We start from the raw sequence: 24,394 nt of genomic DNA on the forward strand, positions 1-24,394 counted from the left end.
CTAAAGACAGCCCAGGGAACACACACACACACTGGCCATGCACAGTGAAGCTGGAGTTTCCCCACTCAGGGGTGTTCTTCATGCCTGGGAGAGCCCTTCTGCACTCCTCAGACCGCATATTCTGCTTCTCCCCACAGGACCTGCGTGGAAGGGGAATCTCCACAAGTAAGCCAATGTCTTTCATCCAGGACACACGAATTGCCCATCTTACCCTGCCTTTGACTCTTAGACATTGCAATGTACTTTACATGACATTTTAAATCAACTTGGAATGTAACATTTATGAGAGTGCAAAGTGATCAATAAGCAACAGCTCTGTCAACATGAGTCTTTCACATCTGTGGAAATACAGGGTATGAAACAAATTCATGCATTTGTGCATTAACAAAAAAAACCCCAAAAACAAAACCAAAAACCCAAACAAAATACTCTAGTACTTCAACTACAGTTACACAGACAAACATCTACCCATGTGGAATATGTCGGTTGTCACTAGGGACTAATATCAGTGAAGTGATTCGCTAGTATGGAGATCTCTATCATTATCCATGTGTTATTATGATGTAGAAAAGAATGCAATTTGACAGGGATTGTAGGATTACTGTCTTATAGAAAAAAATTGCTTTGACTTACAAACCACATTACATCAGTAACAAGATGTGTGAAATACTAGAGCTTCATTTCTGCAGACACCCTCAGATATACAACTGAACATTAATAATCTCATTGCCATGGCTGTTACTTTTAAAATGCAAACACTGCATACAGCTACATGCCAATCACTGACTGCTTTGGGATAAGAAGGTTTAGAAAATAAAGTTTATGAGAGCAAGTGTTGACAAAAGAAAACACAAAATTTCAGTCAGTATATGTGAAGATGTATTTTCTATGTTCAGAGAACTACTTTGCTTTATCTTTGGCTGCATGCTTCTGATTTCTATTAAGTATGACTACCTCCTTGTCTTGTCAAACAATTAAAGGGACAAAAGTAACAGCAGATGCTTCTTTCATAGGTAAAACTACAGCAAGCAGACCATAGCTCGCATTTTATTACAGCTGCTCTGTACAGCCTAGTAATTGCAAGGTAATTGAAAAGATCCTGATAATAAACTGCCAGTTTACTTTTTTTTAAAAAAAAATAAATATATAACCCAATTCAGGCTTCATTTTAACAACACATTAGATGGTTTCCAACTTGTCTTGATTTTTGTTTTATTTTATGATTGTAAATAAACCCTGGAAAATTCCTTCCCAGATTTACCACCTGAAACTGCAGCTGTTGGCTGACACTATCAAAGCCTCGCAATTCCGAACTCACGTGCAAATCTCATCAAGCGCAGACACTTCTAATTGATTCCAGAAGTTTTTCTTTTGCTAAGATCAGCGGGCAGAAGAAGAAGAATAATGAGCAGCTTTTAAGCAGAGGGGGAAGGGTGTTGAGCTCAGGGAGTGGAGATTTTAAAAGCTCCAGCTCAACTGCTCTGCCAGAAATGCAGAGCAATTTTACGGTCAATTGGCCAGAGCATCTGGAACTATACATCATAGTCCTTAGTTGATGGTGGTGAAGCCGACTCTCAAACTGGCTAAGTCTAAAATCAGTAATGACTCTGCTGTCACACCTAAGTGGAAACTAACTTAATCTACTGCCATACTTTACTGTGACTTTTTCTAAGGGACATTATTCCCCTTAGGGCAGTTGTCAAGAATATTAAAAGTCCAGTCCCTGGGATACACTGCATGGCATAGCAAACTTTTCTGAATGAAGCTAACACAGAAAAAAACTATTACAACACGTGTTTGTTTAATTCTATGTGTGTTGACAAGGCTTTTTATCATAGGCAGCAGAGTTTCCTTCCATCCCCAGCTTCACTTCTAAAATATATTTGAAATACACCAGCCAATCTAGTTATGGCACAGAGACTGCATAAATGCTGAGGTCATAAATCACAGCACAGGGCATGGAGCTTTCACCTTAATGGAAACCAAATATGGGACACGCGGCTCTTTGAAATGCGGCACAGATGATCGTAACGAGGGACCAAGAAAAAATGCTACAGAGCAGAAAACTATCGTTGATGTGGAAATAAGTTCTTATGAGTAAATGTTTGTTTTATGTCTGTACTCATAAGTCAGTATTCCAACACTGGTAAATTATACTAAGAAACAAGTGAGGTAAGAGCAACTCTTTGTATGATGAAAGGAAAAATAAGTAGTGTGATAATATATCACATTAAGAGGGACTTCTGTAGAACACATGATACAGTGTAAATTAGTTCTTTAATAAAGAGATATTTTATATTTTATCCAGACCAATTAGATTCTATGCCATAAGAAATACCAGAATTGCATCAAAGATCAGGAAAGCAGTCCATTTGGTACAGAATACTGTCTCCAAAAGTTTTTGGAACAGCTGCATCTACCATGTTTAGATACTCTGGAAGAGCAAATAAGCTATTTGACCACAATAAAGCTCATTTCTACCTTCATTAGTTAAGGGCTGAATTACACCCTGCAGCACAAGTTTCTGTATATCTTCCAAAGCTGGTTATATTTCTAATGTACCGCATGCCCACATAGAAAAGAAAACAAGTTATTAATTTAAAACATCACACACGTATAAAACGTCCCTTTTTCTCTCTTTTCCACCACTCAAGTTGCTCTAGATTTGTTGTCCTTCCTACCTGTAAATTAACACATGCCAGCCAACGTGGCATAGCCAGGCAGCTCATTAAGTTGCAATGCAGAAGGATGAAAAGATTAACTCTTAGATACAATGCCTTAGTTACACTAAAGGTAAAAGATAAACACATCAAGACAGACATCTATTTCCTCCTCCCTCTTCCTCACTCCTAGCCTCTTACTTTAAGTCTGAGTTGCAGCTACTATGAGAGTTGGTGAAAATATTTAAAACAAGAGTTCCAACAACATGTCAATGGCTCTCATTTCTACTTGCTCCTCATTAGTACTACTGTCAAATAACAGCCAGTGTTTGACCAAATTCAGCTCATGGAATATGCTGGCTGGTGCCAAACCAGTGCAGTTGGATGGAAACACTTTAAAGAGGTGGACCATCATCACAGATTTATTTTTACATATCGTGCCTGCTGAACTGTCACATAATTGAACACACAAGCAATGTTTTCTGCTACCTCCAGGTGGTTAGGAGGCTCCAGGCCCAGTCTGACAGAAAATGATTTGGCTTTAGTAATACACCCAATCATCACATTACGCAGGCATGAAGTAATCAGCCTAAAGAAAGCTAACTAGTATAGGATGTGGCAGCACAGATTCTCAAAAGAGGCACACCAGCTCTTCAAACCAGTCAAATATATTCCCCGTCACCGAGGTTTTTACTGACCTCCACCCAAGAAATAATTTTCTTAATATATAAAAATTTCCTCATATATCACCACTTTTTTTTTTAAATAAACAAATAACACATAAAACCTCAAACAAAGAAACAACAATAAAAAAATTCATTCCCTCCCGTTCCCACATTGACCTAATCATCCATATGAAATATATACAGGAAAAGGAACAGAAAATGCATGATGAGGAATGTACATTGTTCCACCTCCTCTGGTCACTTTTGTAGTGATGATAGCTTCAGATTATTTTCTTGGAGAAGAAAAGGACACTGAGAGAGATCCCCATAAGTATATCATATAATGAATTCAAATACAATAGCAGGGAGGAAAATATATTTAAATGATCAGAAAAATAACACAATTTTCATAAGGAACCAAGTCTGGTAACACACAACTTCAAAGCATTGATGGGGTCAATGCTGGTTTTACTTGACTGCAGCTTTAGCAAAAGCAGAAGCCTTTCTTTCTTACACAACTATCATTTTTGCTTCCTCCTTCCCTGAGCCCTAGCATTAAGAAACATTCTTGCTCCACAGCAAGTTGCATCACTTACCTGGAAAAAATCTTTGTCTGGCTTAGTCAGTCCTGCTAGCAAAGCCAGTTAGCAGGGCAGCAAGGAGGGTAAAAGCCAGAGGGCAGGACTTCTACTCAGATTACCATCTTCAGCTGCTTTTTTTATGCCCACCTGAGCTAATCTAATGACAAAGTGGGAAAGGCTTGCTCCTTGTTTCCTCTGTTCCTCTCCCCTCTCTAACTGGCTCCCTAGTTTTCTCTCATTTCTTCTTTATTTCCCATTTAGTTTCCCCGCAGAAGGTGTTCTTCCAGTGCAGTAATTCAGATAATTGTCAAGTCCCTTTATGAGCCTAACCAAGTAATTTTCAGTTTCAAATACCTATTTTTGGCAATTAGAATACGCTTCAAATAGTATTGCAAGGATATGTTCTTTAGAAATCTTAACTGATCCTGAGGTAGTCTGAGAAATAGGAACATATGAAACATAGTAGCAGAAAATCCCCCACACATATGGAAAACAGTAACATACTTTATCCCTCATTATTGAATACGCTGTTGGTAAAATCAGTCTTGTACTTATCTGCTGCAATGTGCACCGTTAACTTAAGAATTCTGAGAAAGAATTGTTTGTTAGATTCTTAAAACACTTCGTTATCATTAAGTAATCATGCCCTTGAAGGCTTAATTTATAGAAAAAGTCAACACAAACCCTCTTACATGATGTTGTGCTTTCATTCTTTAACAATGGATTACTAAAGAATTGTTAATTTGGTAACATACAAGGATGAAGATGTAAAGAAAACATCTTCGAGCATATTTCTGGTTATGACTACTAGAAATATTAGATTAAAAAGACCAAAGTCAGCTAAATATAGATGTATGTTAAAGACAAGATATTTACATGAGGAAAACAAAATGATTAATTAAATGTTTCAATTTACACTTAAAATTTGTAAGAGAATGTGAAAGTGAAACAGAGCAAAGGAAGTTTAAAATCAAGCAGATTGCCTAATTTATTATATTATGAAGGATAAACAACTTGGAATGATGAACAGAAACATTTTTTAGGATAAATTTTAGATCTAATTTCTGGGGAAACCATCTGTTTACATATTTCTTATGCTTTCTGGTACTGCTGTTTCAAAATGATCATGTCAATATTGAGGTAAGACACTACTGTTTGAAGACTTTTTAACATGAACTGAAAAATCTCCTGACAAATTCTATTAGACCCATAAGAACATGCCTACCATGCATATAGTACATTGGTAGCAAAAGTGGATCATTTATTTTAAAAGTAGGTCATTCATTTTAAAATGAGGGACATTTTGAAGTTCATTACAAATATTCTGACTGCAAAAAGGAGAACATTTTTTATTGTGAAGATGGTGAAGTACTGGAAAAAAATGTCCAATGAGGTGGTAGGTGCCTCATCCTTGGAAATTTTCAAGATCAGGTTGACTGGGGCTCAGAGCAACCTGATGTAGTTGAAGATGTCTCTGTTAATTGAAGGGGATTGGACTAGAGGATCTTTATACTTCATATCCAAACTATTCTATTATTCTATGACCACAAAAGCTGTTAATATAATGAAATTGTTGATTTGTGAGAAAATGTCAAGGGTGGAAATACTGGCATCACTCAGAAACAATACCTATTCTGGTTTGCCCAAGAGCAAATTATTTGAAAGACACTTATTTTTTTCAGTATTTTCAAAGAAAAATTGTGTAGAAGTAGTCCTGTTTCTTGTAAAAAATGGGCTACATAGTCAGTGTCAAACAAAGGACTAAAAAAAGAATTGTAATATGAAGGATGAAGGAACAAACACAAGGAAGAAAGTATAGGAAAGTACAGTAGAGAAGAACTCAAGATGACAATAAATTATTTCTTTCAATGACAGAAACATATAAAGAACAGGGCAAGAACCACTTCATTTTATTTTCTTCTTCGTGAAGGAAAAGGAAGCTATAGAATTCCCTATAAACAATAGGAATATTAATCTAATCTTTTTCTTCTACTCATTTCTTAGTAAGAGACATTTTTATATATGAATAAAAATATATAAAATAAATATATATAAATAAAAATACCAGCAGGGCAGGTATTGAGGGTGTATATAATGACATAATTCTCGCAGAGTTCAGTTAGAATAGCCAAATAATTCAAGTCTGAAAGCTATGTCTCAAGGGCAAGGTAAATTGTTCCAAAATTTCAGAATTTGTCACTTCAATCCCTTCTACTGTATTAGGCTACTAAGGAAATTTTGCAAGCAATTTTCAAATAATATTTAAGTAAACCTCTTAAAATACCTACTAAATTCTTGCAGACTCTTATCAAAGGAATTCAAGAACCATTTGATTTACACACCACAGCTTTGACAATGTAACAAGGGGGGAGGGGAAAAACTAAACAATTCTTAATTAGTGGCATTTATCTTGCTTTAAATATTGTCTAATAGCTATTGTTTTCCAACCCTTTCTTTCCAAGGAAGAAAAAAAAAAAAAACTAAGCAAAAAAAAATAAATCAGGAAACCTCCCAGACCCACAGCAGCAGTAGATTTTTTTTTTTTTTATTTTTCTAATTTCATTTCTTTTAGAAAAGCAGGAGAAGCGAGACCACTTCCAACTGGGAAAGACGCTATAAATTTTGCATATGTTTGAAGACAAAGGAACCATTCTGAACCTGAGTCTCAGTTCCAACTATATAATTTGATTTTTTTCTGATTTTAAGCCAAAAGAGTAACTTTCTGATGAGGTTCTACTAATCCAGCCACTCATTTATAACCTTGTTGGTTACGAATAACCATTATTTCCTGGTAACCAATAGTAAGTAGCTTGGTAATGTTGTTCAGATAGGAATACTAACAGTGATTATTGTTATTTCATTGTGATAATATTAAAAGAGATTTGAAATACCAACTGTACTGGAAATGAAAATAATAAAAAGCAAAAGGCATGAAGAGGATAAAAGTGACTGCTAAGACACAAAGTAACCACACGTATCAGACCATAGGTCTATTTTGTCCTGTATCCACTCCTTGCCAATGGCTAAAAGTCTGTTTCTGAGGCACAGGATTAATGCAGAGCAAAACACGTTATATTTAAGTCTTCTAGCCTCCAAGAATTTTCATATTTCTCCTATAAAAGGAGAATAAAACAATTGAAATTCAGCAGTACAATACTATTATTCACTTCAAAGCATGTGATCACAAGTAAATTATTTTTGCAAGAAGTGGTAAATGCAGTCCTTCATGACCTTTTTTCCAAGGATAACTGGCATCTCAGCAGTGAACTGGAATAATTTTCTTGCAAAATAATAACAAAAAGTGAAAAATAATGAGGTAAGAAAAAAATAATACTCTATTCAAATAGCATAATGAATAATAAGAAAGCAAAATGTAAACATTTAGTGTTTCTTTTCTGAAAAAAGATAAAAAAATCTAGAATAATCAGCATATATATTTTAAAATAAATGTCTTACCTCATATGCATAGCCCAAGAAGGAAAAATGACTCCTAAAGTTGCCAAGTTCGTAAGCACCTATGAAGACTAAACAGCGGATGATTTCCAAAATTCCTGCTTTGGACCTAGAAAAGGGAATCAATTCAGATTAACATCCAATCTTTTCCTCTTTGCTAAGTTCAGTGACAAAGAGAAAATAAAATTAGTTTGTGATGTCCTCCACTTACATCTAGTCATCTTTCTTAAACTTAAAGTTAAGTTTTTGGTATTTATCTTACACTGACTTACAACCATGAATTTGCTGTCGTGAGAATACCGGTACTTGCAAAATATATTTGAACAAAAATGGAGCTGTATATTTACTTACTGTCCTTTGATCTCAAAAATTACCACAACAAAATTCTGAGAACTGCTACATAAGTAGTTCAGAATATTTTCAGTGGTCTACTTCCATAAATTTTTACTAATGCCTCTTTATTAACTCCCTAGGTTATTCACATGTCTGGCATGTTGACAGATTTTTACCTGTCCTGAATTAAACTGTTCAGTCCTTAAAAGTGAAAGGTATTCCTTTCTGAAAACATAGTGAACAGCAGGTGCAAAGCAGAACTGGCACGTCAGTCTCAAAGGAAACTTCTACTCCACATTTCTTCTCTGTCAGGGCAAATAACTTCTTTGCAAGCAAGTGTGGATGCCACTTACTCTTCTTTAGCACCACAGTGCCCATATGGACTACTTCATAATGTATCTCACTGACCTGGTGTATTCAAGATCCAAATTCATTTGAAGGTATACTGATTACATTTAGTCTCAAGTCTACACCATCTTTCACATGATTTTGAGCCCACTCTAAGCTACACTGTGTGCCCTTCATATACCATCACGGTATCTGGCACTTATGGCCTGCTGCACAGGGTTCACACAATCCAACCTTGAACTGCCTCACACAGCTGGCAAGTCCCATTCACCCGCCACTGTCCCAAACCCAGAGGAATGGCCCCAGTATATGCAAGCACAGAGGAACACATGAAGAGCCCATCCCAAAACCTTTCTACAAGGTTTTCTACACAGATGTAGTCCCTTGCTATGGGAACAATCCTGGATTTAGGTGCTGGCTAGTCATGTCTTATTTTCTAGTAACAGCCAGCCATGTGTCTGGGTGATTATATCTCTTTATTGATATAATTTCTGAGATTTACATAGAGTTATAAATAACCCATAATGAAAGAATAAAGAACTCCACATATTTTGTATCTTACTTGTTCTCCATAAGTAGTCCAAAAGATGCCAGGGACAGAATGATAAAGCCAATTCTCACGAGAACTGCTCCCTGTGACAACATCTGTTAAAAGGCAGACAAAAAATTCATTTAGAGTAACCTGGAGAGAAATGGAGTTTTTACAGAACAGTAGCTTGAACTTACTCACTGAGTGAAGCAAGTGTCCTCTTTTAAAGTAATTTGCTACTTTGAATTTTAGGAAAAAAATCTCCTATGGATAGCCCTCATATCTGGAGTAACCCCATTCACAGTTGGTTCCTGAATACTGTATTAATGTTTAATGTTATCTCCTTCTGTCCTATGTGTTTTTTCCCAAAGTCATTTGTTTTCCTTTTGACTCTACTCAGGAGGGAACAAACTTACTTCTAGATAAAAATCCCAGCAGCTCTCTGTTCTTTAAACATCATATTATGTTACCAGGTCTTTACAATAGCCATCCTTGAATTCCACTGGATAAAAATGCCAATGTACTGATGAGAATAACAGCTCACATGACATGATCATGTTTAAGATGAAACAAAATTAATGTTTTCCCTTCATGACAGCTTGACACTTGGTTCCCAACTTTTTAGCTCATCTCATTAACTTTAATCAGACTTAAAACACTTTTAAACATTAACATGTGCATGAGTATTTGGATGAATCGCAGCATGAGGACTTCTGTGCTTAAAATTTACATCAGAATGACATAAACAAAATTCATAAAAACAGAAATTGTTTTGACTGTAAAGTTGGAATTTTTAAAATTTATTAAATATTTATTTTGTATTCTATACAGATGCCTTTGAATATCAAATATTTAATCAGTTTCATTTTTTCCCTCCCTGATTTTGTTTCAAATATGAGTTTTGAAAAGCTTTTGGTTTTATTTTAATAAAACAAAACACAACAAAAGTATTGGATCTGACTGAGTTATAGGAATCCTTTCTTGCTTCAGCAGCAAAAGAGTTTACGAACAGCATCTTGAGCTTCATTTGCAGGCATTGGAAAAATAAAACTCCACAAATGTCTGCCCTGATTTCCATAAATCCCATTCGGTGACATGCCCAACTTCCTTCAGTCATGGCCCCAACCCCTCAAAGAGATCTAAGGTAAGTATCTGTGAGCATGGGAGGCCACAGGAGGATACTCTCAAGTTTTACAGCTGTGTGAACTTAGAGTGCCCATGTGTGCAAAACACATCAAACCACACACTCAGTCTGGGCGGGTTTCTGTTGTTTTACTGAAGCATCACAAACACCTACTTAGATATCCTCAACAGTTATTGAACAAAGAAAACTCAATCCCAGCAATGTGCAAGCTAAACAGCAGCCTCATCAGTTTACAAGCCAGAACACAGTTCTCACAAATGACACCTGTCAAGCCACTCTGCTGCACAAATTTGTACCAGGTGAGAATCAAACTTATTACTGCATTTCCACATTACCAATCTGCTCCATTCCTCCCTATGATAAACTTTTCATCATTAGCAAAAGGAGAAATTTGTTTTGAAGTGACAAAATGTTTGGAAAGAGCTTTTTTGTAAAAATCAGGCACGGATTCTATTGGAATTTAATTAAATGAGGAGTACTTTAACTACTCATCTAGCCGCACTGAGTTCTACTTCAGCTTCCTGTACAATCTGGTTCATACAAAAACTCAAGAAGTGAGCGAAGAAAAATATGATTTGGCACAGGCATAAGGGAACTCACCCATAAATTTCTTAGAAATGCTTTGACAGGCTTTTCAATGATTGTTACTTGTCTAATAAAGGGGTTTTCCAGGGAACAAAGACTGAAATTCAAGATTTTTCTCCTTAAAGACAGTCCTCACTTTTAAGCTGAAAAATTACACCTTTTTTAAAATCTACTTATTCTTGCCAGGTGGGTCTGATTTTTCTTTGTTTCCTCTGTGATGTACCGGGTCCTGCAGACTGCCTGAAAAATGCTCCCATAGTGGCAGAGCACTAGAGAAGCAAGGTTTTGTATCTTAGGCAGGAAAGAGAACTAAACATCAAATCCAGATTTCCATCAAGTCATGGAGCAGCTACATTACAATATATGGCTAAAATCACACTTTGTGGAAAATGAACAAAACTGCAATGGTTTTCATACAAGTACTAATACCTGTCTTCAGGAAGGATTCAACAGTACATGCTATGAATGAGCAAGGGTGTCCCTAGTTTCCACTTTTAAAGAGCTGCATGATTTCAAACTTTTCTGTCTTTCCAGTGATCCCAAACTTCTAGTTTGTCCCAGGCATCTGGGTTTCCTTGTGACTCCAGCTGCAGAAAACTGATAGCAGCAGATAAGATAATGCTGATTCATTCTACCTGCCTTTAAGTTCACTGAAGTGCCCAAAAACCCATTATTAACCTAAACTTTTGCTGAAACTTGTGGAGAGAGCACACTGGGAATGTGGGAATAAGCTAAGCACTTCAGGAATTCCATTTCTTGCCATTACCTAGACTGCAAGCCTAAAAACTACATTTGGTACTACTGCATTAAGAGTTGGATTTTAGTGGATGATGGGAACACTTCCCAAAAGCAGACAATTTAGGGTCATATTTTAGTGGTAGTTTTACCCATAACTTCTAATCAAGGACTTTTTTCTTAGCTTAAAGATATATTTTAATTTACATTACTAGAACAGGAAAAAGAATTAAAATTATCCCCCACATATATCTAACACAGAAGAATAAAGCACAGACTAAGAACTTGACAGGAAATTAATAAATTTCAGATCAGTTTTAAACACGGAGTTCCAGAAAAAAAATGGAAATATAAATACATTTTAATGTCTGTTCGTAAATCAGAAGAAGCAACCTTATAACATTTTAAAAAATCAAACTCAAATGTAAACAAGCCTTTATCTTTAAATGGTAAAAATGCTATAGGAGGTTCTATGGCATAATAACTACCTGAGCCAGGTGTGATCATATTTTACAGACTTGTTTTTTCAGGCTAATTTCCATTTCTCTTCAGACACACTCCTACTTGAACTATACTATTTTGAACACTGCCTATTTGTAAAACTCCTTATGGTGAGTATGCACTCTGGCCCAGAATGTGAGGGACTGGAGGACTCTATAGCACAACTGGCAGATCCTGGTTAATTTCAAACTGGCTATCATCAAATTCACACAAAACCATGACACTGTAATGCCTGAGCACAGTGTGGCACAGTCAAGGATTACCAAGAAATTTTCAGTGAAATACACCATGATGCTATTGGGAATAACATCTTTTAGAAAAGCAGCCATATAGTGTAATTTTTACCACTGTTAGTTTGCTTCACTAACTTTCTCTTACAGTTACAGTGGTATAGTAACATGCTGCTTTGATTCTTTTCTTTGCTTTCAAACATGTATCACCCTATGAAGTGGATGCTGGCAGCTGAGGCATCCACTTTCTAGGCATTACTCTACCAAAATCAACAAAATAGTCAGTGGGTTATATCACTAAACTAACATCATATATTAAATCTATGCACTGCAAGCAGCAGTGCAAAAAGAATGTGCCTTTTACACCTTCATTCGTGTTAGCATCCTTGTTCCACCTAAACATAGTATGCATGGATATATATAAAAAATAAATGAGTATTTATATACTGGAGTATTTGTATAAACAGAGAAGCATGTGGGACCACAGCAGGTTCCCCAATTACAAGTCAGCCACAACTTTGCAATGTGGTTATTGGCTGCAATCAAGCAGAAAAAAATATTTCTGTTGGATTTTCATTTCATTTAAAGCTTTAAAAATATCTTTGAGCCTTAGAAAAGTGGGGGGGGGGGGGGAAGGGGATTATAGAATTTAGTAAGAAGTTTACATGGCTTTGTAATCAACAGAATGCCATAGCATTATTATTTTATAGTTTTTTAGTAATGAAAAAACTAATTCATTTAAACAAAGGAAATGTTATTTCAAATATGTATTTAGATAAGCATTGAAATATTCAAAATTGATTTTTGTATACTGCAAAGAAGTAGGTTTTTTATTCCTTTGGAAGAATAACATGGATGCATTTTATCATTCTGATTTGTCCAGTGGTTCAAAAGAACTTCTAGGAATGATGTCAGCACATTTCATAAGTTAACAGTTGCCCTGATCTCATACATCAGATGATCAGATACATTCAAATTAGGAATGCTAATATGATCCTATGATTTTTCTATTGTTAGGTGTCATTAGCTGTATGAATTTATTTTAACTTAGAATTCTTAGGGAAAAAAAAGTTAATTCTTAGCAATATTACATACACTGTACTTGGTGATGTCCTACTGAATAGATACATTAGTTGTGTTCTTAACATTCAAGAGATCTAGCTTATTAATTTCCATCTAATTGAAACTGCTCACATATTCATATAATTATAAGCACAGTAAATGTTATAGTATCTATTAACAATAAAAAAAAGACACTGCAAAATGTGTTTAAGGTGCACTTCACTTTGATTTATATGATAACTGAAGTTCTGGAGCTATGAGACTTTTGCTTTGAATGTACTGCAATTTTACACTCCTAGCACTCTCTCTGGGACAGATCCAATCCCATTTCTTCAAGGAGCTTTGGATCAGATCTAGATGTGCAGAGCTCAGAAAGCAATTTTTATTTGCTGGATGTAGTGCAGATCACTATACAGAAAACAAACACTGTATGCTCTCTCCTGTGGAAAATATATATTTGTTCTTTCCTGTTTTGCTCTTTTCATAAGTTAAATGTAGGTCATTCAGACAGAAGGTATATGGTTGCTCTTTATGGATGGAGAAATTTAACACTTCTACAGGGCGTGAGACCAAACACTGAGCAACTGTAATCACTTGAGAAATGTAATAGCTGTGTGCTGTGTCTTATGGCTGTTATGAAATGGAACTTATACCTAAAGATGAGGAAAACAGTTAGTTTTCTCCATTTATGGAGCTATGCCACAGTTATGACATAATTCATAGCCAGACAGAACGTTCCAGTTGTATCCATAGACATTTCATAACTCAGTGTAGTGGAAAACTGATATTGAAGAAAGGTTTTTTGCCAAGTAAAGTTATTCATACACAAGCTTCCTTCTCATGACAGCTTCTCCACTGTACTGCAGAGCAATGCTGGAACTGTGCCTTGGGACCAGCACTTTCTACACCCACGCTGAAGGTTTATGTCCTGAGATGAGGTGCTCCCAGGCCCCTGCGCTCCCCTTATCCTTACTACCTTATTACCCTGCAGTTTTGTGCAGAGAATTTTCTAGTTGCTTTTCTACAATAAGTTCATAAATGGAGGATCCTCAGGATGTTTCCTCCATGACAGAAAGAATTTAGTGATTATCTGGGGCTTGGGTGCATTTTTCAACTTCCTTTATTACTTATTCTTAAACAGCCGCAGTTACCAGCAGATAAAATAATGTGGACCATTCATTTTTCCCTCCAGGACCAGAAAAAGGCCAAAAGAAAAAGAATAAAATAGGAAAAAATCAGACTCCTTAATTCTAAAAGCAGCAGCATAGAGTTTAAAAAAAAAAAAAAACCAAAAAACCAATCTGAGTGCAAAATGAAACAAATGGAAAAAACTCAAACACAGAGTTTGATTCCTATGCAAATGTAGGAACCTAGAAGTACTCTGGAAAATCTTGCAGAGGTTTTTCTCAATTCAGGAACATTAGCAATCAGGTACACTGTCTGACTTGTGTATTTTGGAGGTATTTACTCATACCTTTGGCTTAATTTCCTATCCTTATAATAGACTAAGCTTCAGATGATTTAGTAATCTCCTAATTCCCTGCAATTGCAGTGTGACCCTTTGCAGAAGTAAACATGGCACATAGAACAACTCCATACTAATCCAAAGAATATGCCTGAAGTAACTTTTATATTATACCAGGAATGCTACATCCTGCAGTTTCCAATGAGGTGGGCAGGGGGCAGTGACAACTGCTGGCCAAGGGCTGGAGACTGCCAGGTGAGCATGCCAGGACAAGGCTGAGGAACCCAGGGGGCCCTTTGGGTGTATACAGCGTGCCTGTGGCAATGTGGGTGACACAAACACAGCAAGAGCACTGCTCTTTAACTAAGGGGGTCTTAAAAAGGGTTTAAGAAGAAGACCAAAGGGAATTTTATCAAATTAATAGAGTTTTGTGGTGTTTCTGTACGTCTTGAGAGGTCTTTATTTGTGGGAATATTATAGCCATTAAATCCTGCTTCATAACTCTGAAATTTTAGCTTTAGCAAAGAGGGAAAAAGACAGAAAGAAAAAAGGGAGCTTGGAAGGATGTGCAACCCTGTAAGTAGTTAATGTCTCTTTTCTTTTAGGTGGACATGGCCTGGTAGTTCACCTTCACAGGCTGCCAGCTATCCATAGAGGAACCAGTCACCATGGAGATGCCACCAGGCAAGTCTGTGGTGATAAATACACACCTCTCCTGGCTGTGCTTCTATCAATGCTCTTGTATGTTGGAGATTGGAAGAAAAATTTGCCCTGACTTTGTGCTCCTCCAACTCTGAACTCATGCTGACACCAGCCTTGCAAGCACTGCAAGGCCATGGCAATCTTCCCTCTAAATCCTGGGCATCTAATGGTATGAGCAACCTCAACATCTTAAAACTGCATAGTTTCAAGTCTTATGAGGTACTAAAAACTGAAGCAGACACATACTTCTTCTAGGCAAAATATTTCCATTAAGTAAATAACTGATATGGTTATTAAAAACTGTTTACTAAACTATATAAGATGTATATTTGATAGCATGAATTATATATTCAGCCATTTAGGTGAATTCTTTTACAGAAACTAGTTATTATTTTAGTAGCTCACATAAGATATGAGTTGGCTGTAGAGCTGCTGCCCAATCCTTTAATATTTAAGCATGTTGTGTGTCATTGCTGTTAGCAGGAGATATTATTTCATAAGGGAAGGAATTACTTACAGTCACAGAAGCAAGAAGTTCGATGTACAAGTCCACTATTGCAGCAAAATGTACAAGTGCATAGCAATTAAGATAAGCTGGTACATGTGGGTTGAAGGGAACTTCCTTTCCAGTGATCTGTGTAAAGCAAAATAGTTACTTGCTTTCAACAGTGACCTGCTCTGGCCTGTTGCTCCTTAATATTCTTTATACTTAAAGCACAAAAGGGGTGACAGCTAATTGAAGAAAGACAATCTACTGTCAAACTTAGGTACTATCTAGTTTGAGACAGTTTAACTTTGTGTGTTTGTGCAGGCCTACAGCTGAAAAAAAAAGGAGAAATTACTATACTCCATAGAAAAAAATTTGAAAATCTCTTCAGGAAATGAATAATGAAAAAATAACTTAAAAAACACACTTTTTCCATCAAATAAAAAGAAAAAAAACCCCCACAGTTAAAACATTCATTTCCTTCAGTTTCTTTTCCCAATTCATCTTCCCCCATGCTTTATGACTGCTAATTTGCTAATTTAAAATAGCATGTGTAGAGTTTTTAACATTGATCCAGTAGCATTAAGAGGCCCAAGTAAATTACACACAACTGAAAGCCTGTGCATGTTCTATTTACCACTGGGATTTCCTCAGGAAGGCCAAGTCTAGGTTTGCCTGGTCCCCAGCCTGGCCCTTTGAATATGACAGAAAGCTTATTGCAGAATCCAGGTGTGGCCCAAAACGTGTTCCAAATATGAGCCAAGGGACGTAACTGAAAAAAAAAGGTAAGCAATTTTTCACTGTTCGCAAAATAAAGATTAATAAAACATTGTATTTTATTAATTTTTAGTTTTCAAATAAACGATTTTTCAAACTCTTTTAAAGAGAATAAATTAGAAATAGATGAAGACAGTTCAGAAAACCTGGCTGAAATAGGCAAAAGCAATATGAAGCCCTTGGTTAATTTGGTGAGGATTACAATGACTTCTGCTCAGAGGAAAATCTGTTTTTCCATCTGTGTCTCCTGTAATCACTCTTGAGTATTTAGTGGTATATTGTATAGCTATATTTATGCAGTATGATTTGGTTACTGGGACCTTGAAATGACATAACTCTCAGTAATGAAATTACTTAGGATCTGACTGAAATTAATATAATTGCACATCCTCCCACTTTACAGCCCTGACAGCCCTGATAGTAAAATATCTCTTTCTTTGAGATTCCTCCTTGGATGAACAATCATGAAAAGCAAATATGGACTCCACTGCTTCTCATGTTTTTGCAGAGAATTTTTACCTAGCTTAAGTGAAACCTGAACTAATAAATCTAAGAAGCACCACACTAATTAGTTTTCTTTTTTTTAATTACATGCTTTTGTCTGTGCTTCACTATTTATTATTGCACTGCAAAACACCTCATTCAGTCCAACACCTTATATATCACTGTTCTAATTATTTGCTAATTTTACTGTTATATATTTTCATTACTACTACAAGCTCTGCATATACTCAATGCATTGAGTAGAAATGGCTGTCTCATAATGGAGTACTGAAGAAATTGTAGATAATGTAATTGACTGGTCAGCAATGGAAGGATGGCCTCAACTGTGCCTAAGAGAGGAGTTTCTTTTGAATATGACTGAATGTTGAAGGTATCAGAATCAGTGATAAAAACTATAGCACCTGGAGCATGATGGGGTCAAATGAATTTACTGGATGTGTTAAGCCATATACAACTTTTGCATCTTCAGCCTCAAATGTTCCTGATGGAAGAAGAAAACAAAAGAATGACAACCAATCAAATTCAAAAGTATACATATTTTTTCCACACTGATTCAACATGACAGAGAACACCTTCTTTTACTTACCAAATATCCTGTCCCAGATAATGAGCGTGCCACCATAATTTTTGTCAATGCAGTAAGGATTTCTACCTATAATAAAAATCAATTATGAGAAAAGTAATAGGATAAATCAGAATACTAGGAACTGAATTATGAAGGAAAAAAATCATCATTTGCATCACATTATAATCTAAAAATAACTTTAAAAGACAGCTAACCCACCACTCCTTATACTTCTATATATATTTTTTTCCTTACTAGCCTTATTGCTCTCTTTCTGTTCAGATACAAACATACAAATCAAATGCATCATGTCCAAAATTTCTCTGAAATTTGGAGGCGAAACCAGGTCAAAATATATTTATAAAAGACAAACTTAGAAGCAAACAAAAATGATTCCATCAGTTTACACCTAAGAAAATATATACTAAATTCATATATGTGTAGTTATCTCATTAATATCTGTCAGGTGTCTCTATCCTCTATGTCATATGTCTGATCCTGCACTATTAATTTCAGTGTGAGGAAAACTGAAAAAATCCTTCTACATTCTCTAGGGAATATATTTATATATTAGCAGTCCTCTCAAAGTTATGAGTGAAGAAGCATTGGTTACACATCCCTAAGTTTATGGAGATAGTCTGGAGCAACTGTACAGCCCCTGATCAGCTCCATAATGATTTAGCTTGACTCCAATCAGGATGAGAGCATTAGTTCAGATTTACAGCTGAGCAAATAAGAGCAGAGTGTCTCCCTGAGGATTACCAGTAGTTGTGCAAATTTTAAGGACTAGACACTTACAGCACCACCACTGTGGATACAGTGATTGTGAGGATACAGTAAACATGAGTAACATCCTCTGAACATGCAACTGCATTTGAGTCTGTTTCAAACTGTTCTTCCATTCCCTCATTTTTTTTTAACGTACTATCTCTGCACACTGAATGAGCTAAGGACATCTGTGAAATCCAATTCTGTGTCTCAGATACATTCATGACATTTTTCAGTATGCAGTGGAGTTATTAGCACAATTTACACATGCAGTACAGTCTTGAAGGCCTCTGAATACTGATAAAAATCAACCATTATGCACTTCTGGGAAGCGAGATTTATCAACAATTCAAACAGGTGAAATCAAATTCCACTAAAATATTTAAAAGTTCTTCTAAAACCTAGCCATATTTTTCACATATACAGTGCTTGAATTTGAGTGCAAAAGAGTGTTTGTTGATGATTCAGTAGCCAGGAAAGGATGAAGTATTTTTCTATCACTCTTCATACCTAAAAACATTGAATTTTTTTTCTCAAAGTCATCTAACTCTTCATGTTATCCAGACTTAATTTCTCCTCAATAATTAATCTTAAACAAAAAATGTTTAAATTAAATATAAGTTCTGATTACATTTTTTTAAAAATTGTGAAATTTCTGACTGAACAGGGACCACTTCTGAAGTAGAGGTCAAAATTAAAATCTTTTTGTAAAACTGATTTTACAGTACAATTTTAGTAGATTACTATTACAATACAAATAGTGACACTGAGGAAAAAAGGGAATAAGAGGTTTCACTTTTATCTTACCATGATGAACTCTGTGATGACTGGGAGTATTAAGTATCCATTCCAGAGGCCCAAGTTTGGTGATAAGCTTAAAAAATATAATGTTTTAATGAACTTGAAAATACTGCGTAAGACCAAGAAGAATTAGGGAAATGAAAAGAAGAAAAAGCTAAAGAGAGAATGTTTATCTTCTGGAGAACTGCATAGAAAGACAGAAGTGCATTATTTTTTTCTGAACCATATCACTGTATTACAGTTACAAATATTTTCATTAAAAAACATTAAAATACAAGTTATAAATTAAATTTCTTTTGATCCAGAAGCAAATTTCTTTAGATCTAAAAGTGAATTGTTTTTATCTTTTTTCCATGAGAATCTTTGAGAAAACTGGCAGTCATAAACTGATAACAAGATGGAATCACAGGGAAGTGATTGTCCCAGTGTACTAAGCACTGGTGAGGCTGCACCTTGAGTACTGTGTTCAGTTTTGGGCCTCTCACTTCCAGAAAGGAATTGAGGTGCTGGAGCATGTCCAGAGAAGGGCAAGGGAGCTGCTGAAGGGTCTAGAAAACATGTCATGTGAGGAGCGACTGAGGGAACTGGGATTGTTTAGCCTGGAGAAAAGGAGGCTTGGAAGGATTTCACTGCTCTCTACCTCCCTGAAAGGAATTTCTTCTGCCATGTCCCAAATGAAAGGACAAGAGAAAATGGCTTTGAATTGTGCTAGAGGAGGTTCACACTGGATATTAGAAAAAAAATCACTGGAAGACTGTTTAGGCATTGGAATACATTGCTCAGGGAGGTGGTGGAGACAGTATCTCTGGAAAAGTTCCAGAGGCATCTGGATGCGGCACTTGGGGGATATGGCTTAGGGGTCATTCTGGTGATGCTGGCTTGATGGTTGGACTCACTGGTCTTGAAGGTCACTTACAACCTTGATGATTCTGTGATTCCATACAAATTGTTTCACTCATTTTTCTTACCCGTATCCAGTGACATGCTTGGGATTCAGTGCAACTCTATGATATGATACCAGTTTTGCAAACACTTTATGTCTGCAAATAGGTGCCATTGACCCAGAAACAAATACTCCTTCCCCCTTCAGTACATTTGACTGCTTTTTTCTTCTCAGTAACCTTCTTGTACCCTGGCACAAACACACTGACACAACAAACCTGACTGGGGAACTGATGCAAACCAAAACTGCTTTTGTTTTGTTTTTCTAAGTCAGTTTATCTAAATCAGTTACTGATTTTGGTCCAATATATGGTCACTGTCATGAGCTGGAGGCATGAAGAGACAGTAGACCAGCATAAATTCATTATGGAGGTACAATCTAAGGCAATGACTTGACAGTACAGAAAGAGAGCCTTGATCATTTTAGTACCAACCCAAAAATTATAGACAGTATCCATTGCCAAAAGCCACCTCTAGTGTTTCAAGCTTTGTCAGAAAACACTGACGAATTAAGTTTGTGTGGGCAGGCTTTCTGCTAAATTTGGTACTCTCAGCTACTAGGAATTAGAGGAAAGCCAGCACTGACTTCAAATTTGGTGCTTTGGTTAGCTCAACAGAAGTGTGTGGACAAACAAACAGACAAAGAAAAATTAATAAAATAAATAATAAAACAAAAAATGTTTCTGACTAATAATAGTGGAAGTATTTTCTTTGAACACAGCAACTATTCTTTAATACCAAGGACAAATCCATCTGTCACAAATTGATGCAATCACTGGATGATCAAAAAGGACATCTCTTCACAATATATCCTGAAATGGTATCTATTCATTATGTCTGATTATGGCCATAACGTTTTGCAATTAAAAGGGAGCAGGGGGCATTAAAGAAGCGAAATAAAAATGTTTAGACCTTAAGAAACAAATCCAAGAATCTATAATTTTTTTCCTTTTAGAGACTTTAATTAGTGAATTTAATACTCATACTGCCAAAAGGGGTGATCTGTAATATAATGATAGACATAAAATAATAGTGGCAAAAAAAAAAAAACACCAACATTTAGAGGGACAGTGATTACTCATGAGAGCAGGTACATTAATTAAAAAAGATTTTCATTCCTTTAAGGTTTACAGAACAAAGCCCTGAAATACAGCACTGCCATGTCTCCTTCATTTACAGTTCTGCAAGCGCAAGTAGATTTAGATTCAAGAAGCAGACTTAGGATATTCCTCAAATGCATTTAAATTGTTATCAATCAGGTAAAGATAATAAAAGGAAAAAGTAACTTTTTTTCATTTTTTCTCCTCAATAACTGCAAAAATAACATCTACTTAGTTGGTTAAGTAGAGAATTTCTGTAATTAAAGGAGTATAGAAATATGAAAATTCTTCACATACATAGAACTGCAATATTTGGACCATCTTTCTTAAAATCCTGCTCACACTTGACTGGAAAAATAGAATCCTGAGACAAGTTTGTTTTGTTTCATTTAACTCAGAAGCCAAGGACAACATAAGCAGGATCAGCTCTCCCTCAAAATAAGTTCAAGTCTAAAAAGACCACCTAAAGGCAAGAAACAATCCATCATTCGTGCTAGTTCCATTTTCTGCCTTTCTCAAGCAGAACATCCCACTGTTTTAAGATATGTGAGATGTGACCATTAAACTAATTTAATCTGAGATAAATGTTTTGAATTGAACTGCAGCCCAGCACCTGAGAGAGCACTGATTTATCTAATCAACCACAACTAACTTTGATCCAGTTGGTTTAATACAATTTTATTTAACAGTTTTTTGTAAAAATAAACCAAGTGTGCACTAGGAGAGCAGGGAATCAGTAAGGATTAGCAGTCTCCACATTTATCCTACAGGTGGATTATAACAAAATGTCCTCAGAATGAATGCCTTCAGGTCTCAATATCCAGCCAGTTGAATTAAAATTTTAAAACTAAAATTCATCCTTTTGAAATTCTACATAGTACATCCTTATGCTAAAGCAGAACTTTTTGCCTTGGGACTCCCTAAGGACCTCAGGGTATAACTTTATATAAATTTATATGCAGAATTTTAAATAAATTTTTCTGACTAATAATAGTGGAAGTATTTTCTTTGGATAATGAAACTGCTCTCACCCCTTAAAACAGTCTTTCTTTGAGTGATGAAATTTAAAAATCTACTGAAATATCTTCCCTATGTCTTAATTAGTGATTGATACCCAAGCCTATTTTGATTAATTATTCACTCAAGGTCACCTCCATTGCAAAGACATTTTAGTCCCACCCTGAGGAAAATATCATCTGAGACAACAATCATAACCACATGACTTTAAAGCTCAGTGCAAAACTCTCTACCTGATGAAGCAAAAATCTAGTACGTTGACATTAGCAATCCATAAATCAATGCTTTGTCTAAAACACATCAAAAATATTTTTTCACCATATAGTCAAAATAGTGCAGGGTGCTATTTCTAGAAACTTCCTTTGCCATCAGTAAGTTTACTTGTAGATATTTAACTCATTCCTAAAAAACCATAAAAAACTGTGTCAAAGGAAAAACTTTGGTGCCAAAAAAATTTATAAATGCATAAATGCTATAAATATAACCATATATCTTTCCAACATACAGAAATATATCACCACTGAAAAACTCAATTTTGAAAGCTCTTGCAGCACTTGCATGTCAAACAACATGGCTCTTTTGTTTAAATTTGTTGAATTTTTCTTTATTCTGCCATCTTACCTGGGGCAAAACTCCTAGAAGCAGATTTTTCACCTAAGTAAATTGGATAGGATAACAAGACAATTTTTACCAGACATGATTCTGACATGGTCATATCAAGCTGACAGGAACTTACTGCAGTCATATTGAAAGAAATTAATTTTCTAAGAACTGACTCATAGCAACATGTAATGTGGTGTAGCAACAGTCCTAGTTCAAAAGAATAATCCAGAGAGAAGAAAGGCAGTGGCAGGTATCCTGCTTACCCATCTACCTTTCATCTGTCAGTCTGTCCTCATTTCTGTGTCTTTATTATGTCCAGACATTTTCCTTGGAGAATGGCAAGTTTAAAGGAGCTCATAAGCATTCTTTGTAGCAACAACCTGGCTTACACTGCAAGTACAACCAGTCACCAAAGCACACAGATCACTAAGTTTCAGCCATTCAGAGAGAAAAACATTTTCAGCTTGCAATATCACTGTATTCAAATTGGTTTGTTAGAATAAGAGCTTTCATGATCACATATCAGAAAAAAAATTAAACTTTTTAAAGAACATCCAAAAAATGTGATAAGAAGATCAGCTTAGTTTTTATGCTTGTAATTGGGATTTTCATTTTAAAAAATCTGCTACTCTAATTTTTGTATCTGACCTTTTTATTGGAAAGTTTTCTAAAAAGTAAAAAAATAATAGCTGAAATGTCATTGTTCCATAACCCTGCCATCAGTACTTTAAAACTTATTTCATACTACTGAAAAGAAAAAAAGGTCTGCTTGTGAATATAAAATATTCTTAATCTATGCATCATCAACTAAAGTGATTTGGGGAATACAGCAAAATAGCTACCAGTACCCTAAAAGCTGAAATACTCCAACTGCTGTCCAATGATAACCTTATCTGTATTTTGACCATTATGACACTGGGGTTTACATTTGTGTTTGTTTCCCTGATACAGACACCTACTGTTCTAAATCAACTCCTGTCTGCAATTTTTCCTTTCTCAATTAACACATTATGTGCACCTAAACTCCCATGCCAGTGACCCCTAGATGAACTGCAACATTCCAACAAAACTCTTTTCCGGTTTCCTTCATTTTTTAACATCCCATTGCCACAAAAATAATTTTTCACTTGTCAAAATCCTTAGAAATGGACTCAATACACTACCTGCAAATCAAATATGTAGGCATGTCATATATATATGTTATAAAAGCTGTTCCCACAAAACATGTATTCTTCTTTCTTTCTTTTCTTTAAAAACCAACATATTTCCTCTGCTATACTTGGGTATCATTAAACAGTAAAGCAGAATTACTGACAATAATTGAAGCAACTCCAAAAGCATTGTAAATAAAGCATACTTAGAAATACTTTTCATACATTACTGAATAAAATATCCTGGAATTGAAATCTTCAAATATAGATGATAGAAACAAAATGGATTTTTTTCCTACAATAGTTGTTATATAAAGATGTTTCCATTGTGACAGCAATCCCTTGCCTAAAGGGAAAGAACATTATGGAGTATCTCTTGTGGCATGTAAGCACCTCCGTCTGCGGTCTCAGAGTTTGTCAGCACCAAGGGAAATCTTTATTGCCTGGTACCTGCACCACTTCAATGTAGTTCTTGTTTAAGTAATGAGAAAAAATTGTGACATGAAATCCAAGGGAAACTTTACATCTTGTGTAACAACTCCTCCTGTCACCACTACCACATGAATCTTTACTTAGCTCTGTTTCAGCGTCAGTGTTAGGAAGGAATGTCAACTGAGTAAAGCAGGCAACCTTACAGTAAAACTATTCGCATATAAATTTTTTTTTTAATTTTTTTTTTCCTTTGA

At 35.6% G+C, this 24,394-nt stretch overlaps 1 protein-coding gene across 2 annotated transcripts in view; it reads right to left on the reverse strand.

The window, feature by feature from the left end:
• Positions 1–24,394, reverse strand: part of AGMO (alkylglycerol monooxygenase) — a 187,494-nt gene that overhangs the window by 71,332 nt on the left and 91,768 nt on the right. For both annotated transcript variants that reach the window (XM_054273897.1, XM_054273898.1), the window contains exons 6-12: positions 18,902–18,968; positions 17,348–17,413; positions 17,163–17,242; positions 16,118–16,252; positions 15,511–15,627; positions 8,603–8,685; positions 7,363–7,468 (exon numbers count right to left, since the gene is read on the reverse strand). In XM_054273897.1, coding sequence (XP_054129872.1) covers positions 7,363–7,468; positions 8,603–8,685; positions 15,511–15,627; positions 16,118–16,252; positions 17,163–17,242; positions 17,348–17,413; positions 18,902–18,968 — 654 coding nt within the window. The remainder of the gene's footprint in view (positions 1–7,362; positions 7,469–8,602; positions 8,686–15,510; positions 15,628–16,117; positions 16,253–17,162; positions 17,243–17,347; positions 17,414–18,901; positions 18,969–24,394) is intronic.

The sequence above is a fragment of the Melozone crissalis genome, unplaced genomic scaffold (genome assembly GCF_028551555.1).
Source record: "Melozone crissalis strain CALT ecotype California unplaced genomic scaffold, PUWL_Pcris_2 ptg000016l_1, whole genome shotgun sequence".
In the NCBI taxonomy this organism is placed as follows: domain Eukaryota; kingdom Metazoa; phylum Chordata; class Aves; order Passeriformes; family Passerellidae; genus Melozone; species Melozone crissalis.